Raw genomic sequence first — 15,986 nt, 5'->3', positions numbered from 1 at the left:
AACCAATCCAAAGCAGCCACCCACATCCACCACGCAGTTGTGTGTCCAATGCCACCCACCCACAGCCACCACGCAACGAGGAGTTCCAGCGAAAGGTTGAGGCTTTCATTGCCTGGTATCAAAGGCTTCGAAGGGAAGAAGAGTAGTTTATGCTCTAGGATTACTTAAGTGATGCATTTTACGCCAACAAAAAAAAAAGATAAAAAATATAATAATAATAAAGAATGTAATGCAAATATGCAGTATGCATTTTCACTTCCATTATATATCAAACAAATGCTTGATGTAATATTTCGTGAAAAAAACATTACTTCCATTGTTCCCCATTTCTCTATCAAATAGATACATTTTACTCTATACTGGATTTTCTTTTACCCTCTTTAGCTATTTCTTCTCTTGTTCCCCATTTCTCTATAAATCATCATTGTTTGAAAATTCCTTCAGTTTTTTACGTTGCTCATGCCCTTACACCAATATATGCAGTGAATTAAACTGCAATTTCGAGAAGAAATGGTTGCATTAACAATGTGCTTTCTGATGGAAAATATTAGCAATAACACCTCTTCCCTTATAAAGCAAAAAGAACCCATTATGGTTCCTCCTGCAGAAGAAACAGCGAATGGTCTCTGCTTCCTATCAAACTTTAACCAGCTTCATATGTAGTTTGTACTGTTTACGCTTTAAATCAAAAGATAAAGGTAATGAGGATGCCGTGAAAGTGATCAAGGATGCTCTATCAAAGGTTCTTGTCCATTACTACCCACTTGCAAGGAGGTTAAGTGTCAACTCAGAAGGAAGGCTGATGGTGGATTGCATAGGTGAGGGTGATGTTTTTGTTGAGGCCAATATAGACAGTACAGTAGAGGAGATAGGAGACATCACGAAGCCTAATCTGATCACCCTTGGAAAGTTGGTTTATGACAATAAAATCCATAACCAGAGTAATTTGTAGCCAAAGGAGAGGGGCAAGCCTACAATATTTTGCATGCGCCAAATCGATGGGAGATAGGAGCCCACGAGGGTGGCGTCGTGGAAGTCCAATGAAGTTCATGGTGTCGATGGGATCTGGGATTTTCTAAACCATGGAGTTCATAGCGTCGATAGGAAAGAGATCTGGGTTTGGTGAGAGAGAGACGAGGGTAAGGGAAGGGATCTAATCTGCCATTCAAGGGGGTGAGGGTAGGGTGGCTACCCGCCCCCGCCCATGTGGGAGAATGTTTTTTGTCCCCGCCCCCGTATCCCGTCCAGTAACTGGGGTGCGGAGGTGGACCTCTCCCCATCCGCCCCCCGGTTTTTATAATTGGGCCATCATTAAGATTATTTGGGCCATTTCTGAGCCCAAAACACAATCCAAGTATTTTTTAAATTAAAAATTGAATTACAACTATATTTATATATTAAAAAAACTGAAAAAAATATTAGAAATACAAATACTAATTACTAAATTTCAAGTTCAAAAACTTCAACGGTCAATCTAATACTATTAGCCTATTAATTACTAAGTAATAACCATCACTAACTATTAAGTAACTAAGGCATGCACTAAGCTATTACAATGATAGAAATTATAAAATCGTGTCAACTAATAAAAAATTACAAAATTACAAAGACATAAAAATAATAAATACTACAAATTGTACCATTAATGATTAACATTACAACTAATTATAAATTAACAAAATTATAATATTGGAAAGTTTGATCAATTTTGGGTGACAGTGAATTCACTAAGACGTTCCATTGTGTTGAGATATGGGTAGACAAGTTCAAAATCATAAATCCTGCAATAATAATAAGTTAAAAATAAAACGAATTAGAATTATCAATATAAAGTTTTAACTTATAAATTAAGGGATTAATTGTGCAAACCATGAGCAATAGTAGGTCTAGAGTCTAATATAAAAGAAGTCATACTGCAGCGGAGGTAGCTGTAGACGCCGTCCTAGGTATCACTACAACAATTAAATTTGAAATTAACACAAATTAATTTTAAATAAATAAATAAAAATAAGATAATTGAATTCAGGTGGTATTACCAGATCCAGGTGCATCATCACCCTCATCCTTAGCGTTGACATGATCATAATCAATAACATCCGGAACATGAATTGGACTCCCTGTGATCTAATTTGAGGTGCAAATCAAAGCCTCAAGAGTGATAGAATCTAATGAGTTTCGGAATGGATCCAATACGCACCCTCCGGTGCTAAAGGCCGACTCCTAGACTACGGTATTAATAGAGATGGCCAAAATACTACAGGCTATTTGTACAAGGACGGGATACTTAGGGACATGTATCTTCCACCAAGCTAAGATATCAAAGTCTTGTACATATGGTTCAGGATCTAGACCAAAGTATATGTCTATCTCTGACTTAACCTTTGTAGTACTCCTCGTGAATGGGTTCCCTTCCATCCTGTCATGCCAGTCCATTCTACATTTTTTCTCAGCCCTGGCATCTGGAACTAGTGGTGAGATAGGGGTAGGTGCCGTAATATTACAACCCTGTAAGATGGTAAACTCATCAAATAATCTATCAAGGGTTTCCCTAACCCTTAATGCAATATGCTCTGCCCATACTTACGCGTAGGCAATACTCAATCCATATACCATGCCATCCATCTTAAACTTGGGGTCAATGGCAACAGCTACATATAACAACATATTAGCACTATCGAAATCTCCCCCCAAATACTTGTCGTACTTCACGCTCATCAACAATGTCACCTCCCGCAACCTAGTGTGACTGTTCGTAATAATCTCATCTAATTCTTTTTTTACCTTATATATTTGTCGACAAAAATGATGGGATGTAGGATACAAAGAATCAGATAAAATCATGGTAATCTCATAGAAAAGCCTTAAAAAATCTACGAAAGTAGATACAACATCTCAATCCCCAGTCATAGGTTTCCCCAATCCCGCTTGATTTTTAAAATATTTTACATATTGGACATCTTCCTCACCCAATAAGACAAATGCCAACTTATACTCTTGGACCGCCTCCAACATAAAAAATGTTGAGTTTCATCGCGAAGTCAAATCAGTACAAAGCCCATTCTTTGATATTATGCCTGCAGACCGCGCAGCAACCTTGAATTTCTCCAACCTCACAAGAGAAGATCTCACCCATCTCACAACAGTCCTAACCCGAGCAATAGAGTCATGAAGATTTTTCATACCGTCACTGACAATAAGATTAAGAATATGTGCCGCACACCTCACATGCAAATACTCAACAACCAAGATTGGCTTATTTGCCTCTCTAAGAAAGGTCTTAAGATATCTCATTGCGGTATCATTAGACGATGCATTATCAACTGTGCACGTCACAATGCGTGTCAACCCCCACTCTTTTATAGCGGCATCCAAGACCCTTCCAATTGTCTCACCCTTGTAATCGGTAATTTGACAAAATTTGAGAATTTTCTTATGCAATATCCAATTGTCATCAACAAAATGACAAGTCAAAGACATATAATTAAAATTTTGGACCGATGTCGAACAATCAGTAGTGAGGCAAACAAACTGACCTGCCAAAAAATCCTTCAACTTCTCTTTTTCAGATCGATAATGTTTTTTTACATCCTTTACCACCGTGTGACGAAAAGGAAGTTGAAACTTTGGTTCCATGTAGTGACAAAACGCTTGGAACCCTTCCTCATCCACAATTTGAAAAGGTAGCTCATCCATGATGACCATATGAGCTAGGTATATCCTACACTCCTCAGGATCATACTTTGTATACCCCTTTAACTCAATACCCCCACTACTCCCATCCTCCATTTTTTTAAGTCCAATTTCTAACATAGATTGACTCTTCTCTTGCAAAGATTTTAGAATTGAACTTTTTTTACATTACTCTTCTAAGTGCATCTTTAATTGCAAGGTGCCATGTTTCCTATAGTGGCATCTATAAATTTTATCGCAATGGTTATATTTGGCCTGAGGATTATTAAGATCACCACCCTCTAGTTTGGTGAAGTGAGACCAAACTATGAAAGTAGGTTTTTTGTTAAGCTTAGGGCAAGGCAAGGGGTAGGGGTAGAGGTAGGGGTACCCTCAATTGGGGTAGGGGTAGAGGCAGAGGTACCCTAAAAAAGGGAGCTCGCATTAGAATCTGTCGGCATTTTCTTTAACTCAAGCAAACAATAAATTTGAAATTATAGCAAACATAAAAAGTATTAACATCCAACTAAACAACCAATATTGTTTTATATATATATATATATATATATCATTAATTCTTATGTGCTTGCCATGCATATTGGTCACAGTTTTAAAAGATGCATGCATGGATGCCATGCATTAACTATTTAAGATGGAGCCAATATTGCAATTTGTAAAATCATCACGTTATATATAATAAAATAAACACGTTAGTGTAAATATTTGAATATATAACGTGTTTATTTTATTATATGCTTATATATAATAAGCTAATATATATATAAGCAAAATATATACATAGGCTAATTAGTATCCATTTCCATTTCAGAAAATAAAATAGAAGAAAAAAAAGCCTAAATAGTGGCCATCTCATGTTTTGATTTCAAAAGGGGATAGTAATATAATTAACTAGTTTTATTTTTTAAACCTATTTAGAATATATTCTGCATGTAAATATCTGAACAACCCAACCAAATTACTTATTAATTTTTTTGCTTATCCTGAAAGAGAACTTTTTTTTATGAGTTTATCTTGATAGACAATATCAGTCCAAGCGTTCTATGCAGCTTTGTCATGCCCCATTACATATGATTTTTGAAAAAACTTCAAGAGTTCTAGAGATTAATGTTATGGACGAAGAACCATTTTGACATCCAACCTGGGTAATAATAATTGTAACAGCTATTAGGTGGATGGAAAACACCCTGCCCCCCAACTGACTGGCCACCACTAAACATGTATTTTGCTTTTTTAAAACCATATGTGTTGTTTAAAAAGGAAAAAAAAAAATACTAAAAATCACACAGATTTAAAAAAAAAAATACTAAAAATCAAACAACAAAATGAAATCCCCCAATTCAAAACTCCCAATTCGGATAAAAACTCTAAAAAGTTTCAAACCCCTAAAAATGCAATTAATAGGGCAAAAAAAAATTAGACAACTCTCAAATAACAAAATGAACTTAATAATTAAATTAGACTTACAGTAAAATCCAACCATAAAAACCAAACCAAAAGGATTTTATAAAAACAAATTTACACAAAATTAAAATACATTCAATCAGATCCAATATCCATCACTGAATACTGATCACTCATCACACACATGCACATTCAATCCTCCACAGAACACAATTCACAATCTCATCCTCCATCTTTATTAATCTCATCCTCCACTTAATTCCATAAAAATTTAAATTTAAAAAAAAAAAAAAGAGAGACAGACAGACTTACCAGTCGACGAGACTCTAGGAGGTAGCTGCAGACCTACGGTGGCAACGGGGGGAACGGCGACGCGATGGCGCACTAGGTGGCCGGCCATATTTTGTTCAACCGCGGGGAGGGGGGGGTGTTACGCCGTTGGGGGGCTTTTTTTTGGGGGAGGGGTCTGGATCTGATCGGGGGGTGTTTTAGTTTTAGGGCAAAAGTAAACCCAAAAAGGTGCCGTTTTAGGTTTACTTTCTTAAATAAAATAAAATAAAAACTCAGGTGCTAAAACGACACCGTTTTGGTCACCTAAAGTTTTTTTAATATACATTATATAATTATATATATATACACGGGGCGGGGGCGGGGGACCACCCCATACCACCCCCTCCCACGACCCAATATACAGGTGGGGGAAACCCCACCCCCGTGTGGCCGCGGGGGGGGGGGGGGGATCTACCCCGCCACACCGGGGGAGGGGCAGGGCAGGGGGGCGGGTGGGGGTGGGGCCCCGCTGCCCACCCCTAGGTGAGGGATCTAGCTTTGATGAGAGAAAGATGAGGGTGGGAGAGAGAGATCTGGCTTCAGTATGGTGCAGATGCATTCTGTGTCTAATGGGTGGGCTATATGGCAGAAGCACATTGGACACTGTTTTCGGCCCTTTAATGGACTGACCTATTAGAAGTTATTCTCTAATTATATATTGAATCTATTACTTTTTTAACTTCTTATATAAAAATAAATAAATAAACTCATCTAACTTATTTCATACATTCAAACTCAAATATCAATTTATTTACATTTAAATACATCTCAATGGGAACCACAAAATATTACTATTCACAAATCAACTTAAATCACTTGAAATCACCTTAACATTCAAATGCAGCTTAATTAATATGTCTCCTTTTCTCTTTTAACAAAAAAAGAGACAATGAACTCACCTAAAAAGTATTTTAGAGAAATATTTTAATTACAAAAGTATTTTATAAAAGTAAACTTACTGACATAATTTAATGAGGTGCGCCAGATTATAAGATTATTTTCAAGAAATTATTGCAACACTTCTCAATATTTTATAAACATATATATATATATATATATATATATATATATATATATGTATATACACACACTAACATAAGAAAAAACTAGTTAATTAGCATATGTTTTCAATAATAAATGGTGGTGGGCCTCTTGGATAAGGTAGCAATGTAATGTGGAGCTGCATCTAGCAACAAAGGCATTGGTGCCATATGCATTGATTGGGCAAATTCACGTATAAAATAAGTGATCATGTGAGATAAAAGGATATGCGAGTCCGAGCCAAAATGGTTATAGGTGTGGGTGTGGAAGGGCGTAAATTTTAAGGATAAAGGGTGTGGAGACTAAAGATACCTTGTATCAATGTTTGTGTTAGTGCAGAATTCAAGTAACCACTTTTTAGTGGAGAGGGGCGGTCAATGTAGCTTCTCCTCTGAGCGTGATTATAACGCTCACTCACTACAACATATTCGGTTTGAGCCATAACTACTGATCTTGGATGGAGTAGCCCGTCACTGCAACCCCACCAAGGTATTAGGGGCAACCAATGTAGCTTCTCCTCTAAACCTGACCGTACGAGCGCCCACTTATTGCAACATATTTTATTTGAGCCATAGCTACTGATCTCGGGTAGAGTAACCCGTCATTGCAACACCTCCAAGGTAATAGCATGCAAAAGTCCCAAAGATTGGTTCACAAGTTTTACTAACACAATCCGTTTCAAACATATGACCTCAAGCAATGGAGGAAAGAACAATACCCTAACATTTGCCAATTGGGCTACCACCTTGGTGGTAGTTCAAGTAGCCACTCACTTTTGGATTAAAATGGTTGTCCATGTTCATAATCAATAATCGTTGCTACAGAAACTTGCTTTGCTGCACATATAACCTTTTCAAAAACTGTTTTTGGGTCTCAAATAATTCGTACATTTCACCGATCAATGGATGGATGTTAACAAAAGTATAGGTTCTGTTAAAACCATTGTTGAGTGCTAAATGACAAACTAATGTTGTGAAAAAGACACAGCCTGAGGTTACACAACAACGTAGCATCAAAATCCATGTTGGTATATACGTTGAACATCAATTTCGATGAAGCTGCTTCTTGAATTTTAGCAGTCAACCATGTATGTAGTAGCAGTTGATCTCTGACTGCAGGTAAAATGATCAGAAAACTGGAGGACTACCAGATCATGAAAGCTTTCTGTTGTTCATGCAACTCTTGGTTATGTTGTAAACAAGATTCCAGCTGACTTTCGGTTTGGGTATTAGTTAACCCTGCTGTTCTGTCTACACAGTCGCTTGGCTTTTCCAAGAAAAATTATTCTCACCCAAAGAGAAAAAAGGGAGCTGCTGCTACAGACTACAGTTAACATAAATCACTCCCGTTGAAACTACAAAAGTAATTGATTTTGGTTAATCTTGGGTTGTGTCTTTTAGTCCAAAGGCATCAGCCAAATTAAAGGTCAAATTGCTTCTTATTGTTCTGCTCCTCCCAACTCCTCCATCTCCCGTCCTCATCATTGCTGCAAACTCTCCATAATCTATACGGCCATCCTGGAAAGTGATAAAGGTCAGTATAAAAGTTTTTATGTAATATGATTATTTTATGTTCTGATCTATTCAATATAAATATTAGGAGTCATGAATATAACGCAAAAACGTAAAGGGTAAGGTAGGGTAGTCATTGTAAAAATATCATCAAGTGGGGGATACTTCACGTTAAATTTACATCAACACCATGGTTAGAAGGAAAAAAGGAATCATTAATCTACTTCAACGGTGCTCTGGCCTCTAGTGACAGAAATACTTACCGCTGGTGAGAAAGCAACAAGTCACTGGGAAAAAAAAAAAAAAAATCAATTCCAACTATTTTCTATAAGAAAATGTGAAACAGATTAAAAATAATTTAGATATTCTCATGCACAGTGCACATGAGGCACAATTGGCTGTGAAGTAGCTCCAGCCAATAACTCAATATCTTGGGTTTGTGTCTTCATGGACAATAATGCAAGGGGGATAAGACCTGCACGCATTACACCTGCCCATCCGTTTGCTACCATTATGCCCTTCTGAGGCTAGGCTAGAATACAACTTGAACTGTTTTAAGGGAGAGCCTGCAGATATCCTGCACTCATTCCCACGTCATGGACTTGTCTAGGCACTTGCTGGATAACCCAGCAGGTAAGGTGGCACTCTGGTCTCACCTAGGTAGGTAAAGAGACTCTCCGGTTACCCCTTCCTATGTTGTTTTCCTTATAAAAAAAAACTGCAAATATCAAATTGGATCCTTGCTGATTTAATAAAACAACTCTAAGCATATGAAGCAATCCAGGAATTTTAGATCAGGTGAAGATTTCTACTAGTAAGTGCATAACCGTTGATCCCACAAGAAACTGCAATAAATTATATTTTTTTAATGATGCCAAGATAATTTCTATGAGCAAAAGAAACTCTGGAATCGAATAAATCAAAGTGAAGATAAGTAATGATGATGATCTTTATTGAGGATACACATTAGGTTAACCATGAACAGCCTAAGAATTTTGAATGGAAAGGGATTAGTCGGGACATTGTTCCAGGACACCCGGTGCCAAAAAAAAAAAAAAATTGAATGGGAAAACAGAAAGTTTTAATATGAAGAATGAATGTAACCAGAGATGCTTACGTTGTCTTGATCAATTTCTTTGATAATGTCGTCTAGATGGACATCACCTAGACCAAACTCTTTGCAAGCTTGTTGAAGCTCATCAATGGTGATGTAACCACTACTATCTTTGTCAAAATAGGAGAAGGCTGCTATCAGATTTTCCTCTCTCTCCATCTTATTCATGTGCAAAGTAGCAGCCAGAAACTCGCCATAGTCTATTGATCCATTGTTGTCTATATCAGCCTGCCGAACCAATTCATTTACATTATAACAACTAATATATTAAATAAAGTGGAACAAGGGTGAAACTAAATTATTGTCTAGTCAGGGTTTATGACAATCAATTTACCGCTTCCATCAGAGACTTGATCTCAGATTCCATTAGTTCAGTGCCCACTCTTTTCAAACCCTCTTTAAGCTCCTCAAATGTTATAGTCCCACTATTGTCTGTGTCAATCATTTTGAACAACTCTTTCAGACCACCAATTTCTTCCTCTGAAAGTCTTTCTGCTATGACCTGAAAATTAGATTTCCCAAATCAAAAAATGAACGAATTGCTTACATAGATACTGGGAAAAATAAGAAGTGGCCACTAAGAAACAGAATTGTAAATATTAAAAATACAAAGAGCAGTGCAAAGTGTGGAAATTGCCTTCATATTCGTGTCACTGGACACAGAAAAATAAACAAGAGCATTTTAACTTTGACACACTTCAGTCCCGAAGGAAACAAGTTAATATCTAACTCATCTATATTTCATATAGGTGTGAGAAAAAATTATACGGTAAAAATGATTGCTCAATAGATAAATGGAGAAACAGGCTCCTGATAGGGAGAGACAAGTGGCATAAAAAGACTCATTCAGCAGACCTGATAAATTGGGACTAAATTACGTACTTTGACATTTGTGTATTATGATATTTTTTCTGTGATGCTTAGATTTGGTCATCCAATTTTGATGTTATGCAGGTTGAAAGGGAAGTCTTTCCAGAAGTGTATGGGGTTGCGCGGGCATAGGATGCCTCAATAGTTGATCTTTTGGAGTTTTCCAGTGGCTCTCCCCGATGGAAGGTCAGCTTTTCCAGAGCAGTACAAGAGTGGTATGTTGATGTCTTCTCAAAGTTTCTTAGTCTATTTTACTCCACAAGAGTGAGAATTGGAAAAGGTAATCAAGTCCTTTGGTGCCCTTCTCAAAAAGGGAAACTCACTGTTCATTCATTTTACCAAGCCCTCGCTATCCAAGACACTAACCCATTTCCTTAAAGAAATATATTGGAAGACAAAGGCACCTAAAAGCAGCTTTCTTTGTTTGGACTGTTTTCTTAGGAAAGATCCTGAACATTGATAACCTAAAGAAACATTGGATCATTGTGGTAGACTGGTGTTGTTTGTGCAAAAAGGATGGTGAAACTATATATCATCTACTACTATAGTCTACTAGGAGATTGCAAAGGACCTTATGGAATGACTTACGTGGTAGAGTGGGTTTAGCATGGGTAAGGCCTAGAAGGTTGGTTGACTTTCCAGCTAGCTAGAGGGGTGTGATAAAAAAATTGTAGCACTATAGAACATGGTTCTTATTTGCATATTGTGGAGTATTTGGAGGGAAAGAACAATACAAATTTCATCATGAGTGGAGAATAGACGAACTTAAAACTTTCTTTTTTTAACTCTTGGTTCCTCTAGGCAATTGTGATAGACTTTAACGGACTAAGTGCTCATGATTTTCTTGTATCAGAAGTTAGTCCTACTTAAATGTATCTTTTGTATATGTCCTGTATACATGGGCTAAGCTTACTGCTTTCACTAATAAAACTCTTGATTGCTTAAGGAAAGAAAGTTCAGTTTGATAATATATTCTGAGATAGAAATCTATTTGAAAACATAAATGGAATAAGTATTGTGGGGGAAAAGAAATATACCCGCAAAGCCATCTTTTTAAGTTTATTCATTGCTGAGAACTGCTTCAGCCGTGACAAAACTGCAGAACCTAGAGGTTTGTCTGGAGCAACTGTGTCATCTACAATCCATGGGTGACCTGCGCACAAACTTTGTCGTTATTGCTTACTCAGATACAAGAGCACTAGAAAATCTAGGACATCAGATACTTCTATTTCTACAAGCAGCGCACCAATTATATCAGGAATGAAAAACTCACATAGCACTTCATGGGCAGAGATTCTTTTTGTTGGGTCCCTCTCAAGCATCTTTCTGATCAAATCTTTTGCACTTTCTGAAATGCTAGGCCATGGTGCAGATTCAAAGTCTAATTTTCCTTGTAAAATCTGTCTAAAGATTCCTGTTTCAGTTTCTGCAAGTAATTGGACAAAATAGGTACAACTCAGGTATAATTGTCACATTAGGATCAGGGAACGGGGTGTTGCACTAATGGATGCAGAGCAGAGTACAACTGTCAGTAATATAGCCACAACTAAAAAGTATAAAATATCTTAGCTCATCAAGATGACTACCAGCCCAAAAAGGTGGAACACCACTTAGTAAGATGTAAAGGATAACACCAGCACTCCATACATCTGCTTCAGGTCCATAATGCTTTTTCAAAACCTCAGGTGCAACGTAATAGGGACTTCCAACTACATCATGAAAAGCTTCTCCTGGAAGAAAACAGTAGCATTAGTGGAAGTAACCAGCAATTCACATCAAAACAAGACCATTTGAAGACCGGCCTGCCATCTGAGAATCGTGGAAAATCACAATGTTGCATAAAAGTACATAAAATTGAACACTTAAGTCTGAAATTGTTCCAGTGGGCTCTGTTTTGAATATTTTGGATTTGGCTAATATCTTGGGGTGTAAGGTAGCCTTGTTACCTATGAGATATCTTGGTCTTCCTTTGGGCGCTTCTCACAAATCTCTGATGATTTGGGAGGGTGTGATCAAGAAGATTGAGGGGAGATTGACTGGTTCGAAAAAGCTATATTTGTTTGATATTCCTACATATTTCCTTTCTCTTTTTCCTTTGCCAGGTGGCTAATAGAATTGAAAGGATTTTTCGGAATTTTTTGTGGGGAGGTAATGGGGAGGAAAGAAAGTTTCACTTGGTTAGTTGTAAAGCCTGTTTGGGATTGAGTTTGAAAGCTTAAAAAGTGCTTTTAACTGTTTAAAAGCTCTTTTAAAGAAAAAATGATATGTTTGGTAAATTTATAAAAAGTGGTTTAATTACCTAAAAAAGCTGAAAGTCTACTTTTTTAAAAAGCACCAAACTGAAGCTTTTATCGAAAAGCTCCTGCAAATAACTATATATTTTTAAAAAATTAATGCAACTAATTTTAAAAGTGTTTTAGATACATGTTTATCAAACAGTAAACAACTTTTGAAATATAGAGCTTATTATTTAAGCTATAAGCTATAAGTCCTAAAGTTATAAGCTATATTTTTTATCGCAATCCCAAACATGCACGTAATCATTTATAAGAAAAAAAAAAAAGTTTGCTCACTGGTTTCTTGTGAAGGAGTGGGGGTGCAAAATTTGAGGCTCTTCAACAAAACTCTTCTTGGGAAATGGCTTTGGAGGATCATCTTGAGAGGGATGCATTAGGGAGAAATATTGTTGATGTTAAATGTGAAAGGATGTGGGGGAGTTGGTGTTCTAACAAAGTCAAAGGAGTGTAGGGGGTGGGTTTGTGGAAGTCTATTAGGATGGGTTGGGGGGAATTTGTCAATCATTTTAAATACAAGGTGGGTGATGGGACAAGGATTAATTTTTGGCATGATATTTGGTGTGGGAATTCGGCTCTAAAGAATGTTTATCCCTCCCTCTTTAGGATTGCTAGAGATCAAGACGCTGCAGTGGCTGATTTCTTTATTTTTTTAAATAACTTCAATGGAATGTCAATTTATTAGAGATGTGCATGACTGGGAAGTGAATGTCGTCTATAAAGATTCTTCAAGGAAGGGAGGGATAGTCTGCTGTGGATTCATGCTGGAAATTCCAGATTTTCGGTTTGCACCTTTTATAAGGCGTTAACCTGTCATTGTGTCAATAAATACCCCTGGAAATGCATTTAGAGATCTAAGGTGCCTAGTAAGGTGGCATTTCTCTGTTGGTTGGTATCCTTTGGAAAAATTTTGACCACAGATAATTTGAGAAAGAGTGGATTATTTGTTGCAGATTGATGCTTCATGTGTAAGAAAGATGGCGAATTTGTTTACTATCTATTTCTTCATTGTGAGGTGGCTAGGACTTTGTAGGATGAGATTTTTAGTAGGAGTCAAGATGGGTATTGCTTGGGTGATGCCTAAGCAAGTAGTGGATCTTTTTGCACGTTGGCAAGGTTTTAAGTGGAGTTGCCATATTGAAGATGATTCCTTCGTGTTTGATGTGGTGCTTATGGTTGGAAAGAAATGGGTGGTGCAGATAGAGAATGCTTGATGGGAGAACTTGGAGACTCGGTAGGTTTGGGGCATGGGATGAGATATAAAATTTTCATCTCATCTCATTTCATCATTACAACTTTTTCAAATTTCCACACAAAATATAATAAACAATTTAACTTTTTCAAATTCTAATTCAACTTTTTCAAATCTCAAAACAATAATAATATTAAAAATCATATTTTAAACTTTCATCTAAAACTAAAAATTCTCATCTCACTCCCCAAACCTGTCTGGCTCTTGTATTGAATGGAGATAATCTTCATGATTTGCTTTTAGCCTTTTCTAGTTCCTAGCTTGTATTTAGGTGCTTACTCTTGTATACTTCATGTCTACTTGGGTTATGCCTATTTACTTATTAATAAAATTCTTTTATTACTTATCAAAAAAAAAAAAAAATTGAAGGCTTAAATCAGTGAGGTAACCCATAGGTTTTCGCATCATTAGACTACTCGCCAGACAGTTTATTTCCGCCACATGTACTCATGCCAATGGTTATAGTCCATTCTAACAAGTTTAGCAAACCCCCGCCAGAAGATCCCAAAAATAAAATAAAAATTTATATGGGAGAAATATCGAAACAACTTCCAGATGTAGACAGTAAATTAGCACAGATATCATCTCAGTAAGCAATCAAGAAACGTTCAACTACTACATTTAATTAAAATCTCCATGTCCACTTCAACATCCATCAGAAACACGACAGAACAGTTTAAACATCCACCAAATTCATAAACAATGAATAGATAACGCAAACTGAAAAGTACTCATCAACCGCCGGGGCAGCCAAAGAAAGGTACGGAAATACAAACCACCATTTCCAACGAAAACCAAGAAAAACGAAGGAAACCAAGAAACCAACCTGGCTTGTAGAATATAGACAAGCCAAAATCGGTGGTCTTGAGCTTGGCATCGTCACCAGGACTATCAAACAAGAAATTCTCGGGCTTGAGATCCCTATGCATGACCCCAAGGGAGTGACAAGACTCCACCACTCCAACAATAGTCGTTATTAGCTTCACCGCCTCTCTCTCACTGTAATGCCCTTTCTGCACAATCCTATCGAACAACTCACCCCCAGCGCACAACTCCATAACTAAGTGAACGAACACCGAGTCCTCATAAGTCCCTTCGATCCGTACCACATGTGGGTGCTCAGAGAGGTGGTGCATGATCTGAATCTCCCTCCAAACATCGTCGTAGTCTTCCTTGCATAGGAGTTTTCTCTTGGGGATAGACTTACAGGCGTAGTGAGCATCCGTGGACTTGTGGGTACAGAGGTAGGTGGTCCCAAATTGACCTTGGCCCAGCTTCTTCCCAATAAGATAATGTTCTCTCAGCCTTGGGGTCTGATACGGCAACACCGTGGTCGCAGGCTTTGTAGTCGTCGATTGTGATACCATGCTCTGCTTCTTCATGGCCCCAGCCTCTTATTTTTGTCTCTTTATTTTCTATTTCTCAGACTTGGATCCTCCACCTCTCTCTATCTTCGTGAGAATGTTTCTTGGATTCGCTCTTTCTTTTTTGCAATTCTTGATTCTGAATCAAAGAAAAGGTCAAAAGAAAAAGACTGTTGTTCACACCAGTTTTCTCTAATGGCGACGGTCGCTATCCCGACTAATTTACTAAAGTACTGCTTTTCCTATCTCCGTCATTCTTCTTTATAAAAATGATTTGAATTTTTTAGTCAAAAAGAAGGAAGACGGTGGGAATTTGAGACGTAAATCTGGGGGCTGGTTTTATTGGTGGGGGAGGACAGGACATATCTAGGGTGGAAGATTTCAAGATAGAATGGGCAGTGGGCAATGGGCATTGGGCACCCCCATTATTACATACACACACACATATATATATATATATAAATATGCACAGACTTTGTCGGAGTAACGTGAAAAGTAGGTTTGACTAATTAGGTAAGATAAGATTTTTAATAAAAATAATATGATTTTTTACATAATTAATGCACTTAAGTTGAATAATCTTTGAATAATCTTTGTAAAATCTATGTTGTAATATTCTCTAGAGATGAGATCATATATAAGGATTTTAGATAAAAGATAAAAATTAATAAAATATTATTATTATTTTGATATTTAAAAAAATTGAATTAAAATTCGAAAAAATTGAATTGTTTATTATATTTTGTGTGAAAATTTAAAAAAATTGTAATGATAAAATAAGATGAGATCACTTTCTAATCCAAATGAGGTCTAAATATAGCAAATGCTCCTATATGATATGAATTTAATCATTGTGTATGTTCAATAAAAAAGTAAATAATATAAATGGAAAAAATTCAAAACATATTAAATCAATACAAATTATAGACTGTGAGATCAAATTATCTCTCACCCTTTTCTCTTATTTTTGAACAAAATATATAAAAAAGATATACTCACTACTTTAAAATCAAAAGCATATCAATTTCTCTTAATCATTACGTCTATAAATTAAGACCTAGAAAGCCAACATCTACAAAACAAAAGTATTGTGAGAGAGATATAATATATATGTTAGTA

At 36.7% G+C, this 15,986-nt stretch overlaps 1 protein-coding gene across 1 annotated transcript; it reads right to left on the bottom strand.

The window, feature by feature from the left end:
* Positions 1-7,277: 7,277 nt before the first annotated feature.
* Positions 7,278-15,269, bottom strand: LOC122319263 (calcium-dependent protein kinase 11-like). Its single transcript, XM_043137255.1, has 7 exons — positions 14,330-15,269; positions 11,544-11,687; positions 11,231-11,383; positions 10,995-11,110; positions 9,422-9,589; positions 9,091-9,315; positions 7,278-7,979 (listed from the first exon to the last, which is right to left on the bottom strand). Exons 1-7 carry the CDS (start codon positions 14,883-14,885, stop codon positions 7,839-7,841), a joined length of 1,503 nt encoding a protein of 500 aa, XP_042993189.1. The 5' UTR covers positions 14,886-15,269; the 3' UTR covers positions 7,278-7,838.
* Positions 15,270-15,986: the final 717 nt, after the last annotated feature.

Source organism: Carya illinoinensis, chromosome 8, assembly GCF_018687715.1.
Source record: "Carya illinoinensis cultivar Pawnee chromosome 8, C.illinoinensisPawnee_v1, whole genome shotgun sequence".
Classification (NCBI taxonomy): domain Eukaryota; kingdom Viridiplantae; phylum Streptophyta; class Magnoliopsida; order Fagales; family Juglandaceae; genus Carya; species Carya illinoinensis.
This window is presented reverse-complemented; position numbering and strand designations above follow the sequence as displayed.

What these genes read in the sequence shown, in the direction of transcription:
- LOC122319263 (XM_043137255.1), bottom strand. Translation starts at nt 14,885, where the DNA reads ATGAAGAAGCAGAGCATGGTATCACAATCGACGACTACAAAGCCTGCG. An exon ending in CTCTGCCCATGAAGTGCTAT is followed by an intron (nt 11,111 to 11,230) that starts GTGAGTTTTTCA and finishes GTTTGTGCGCAG; the next exon opens with GTCACCCATGGATTGTAGAT. An exon ending in TTAAAAAGATGGCTTTGCGG is followed by an intron (nt 9,590 to 10,994) that starts GTATATTTCTTT and finishes TCTAATTTTCAG; the next exon opens with GTCATAGCAGAAAGACTTTC.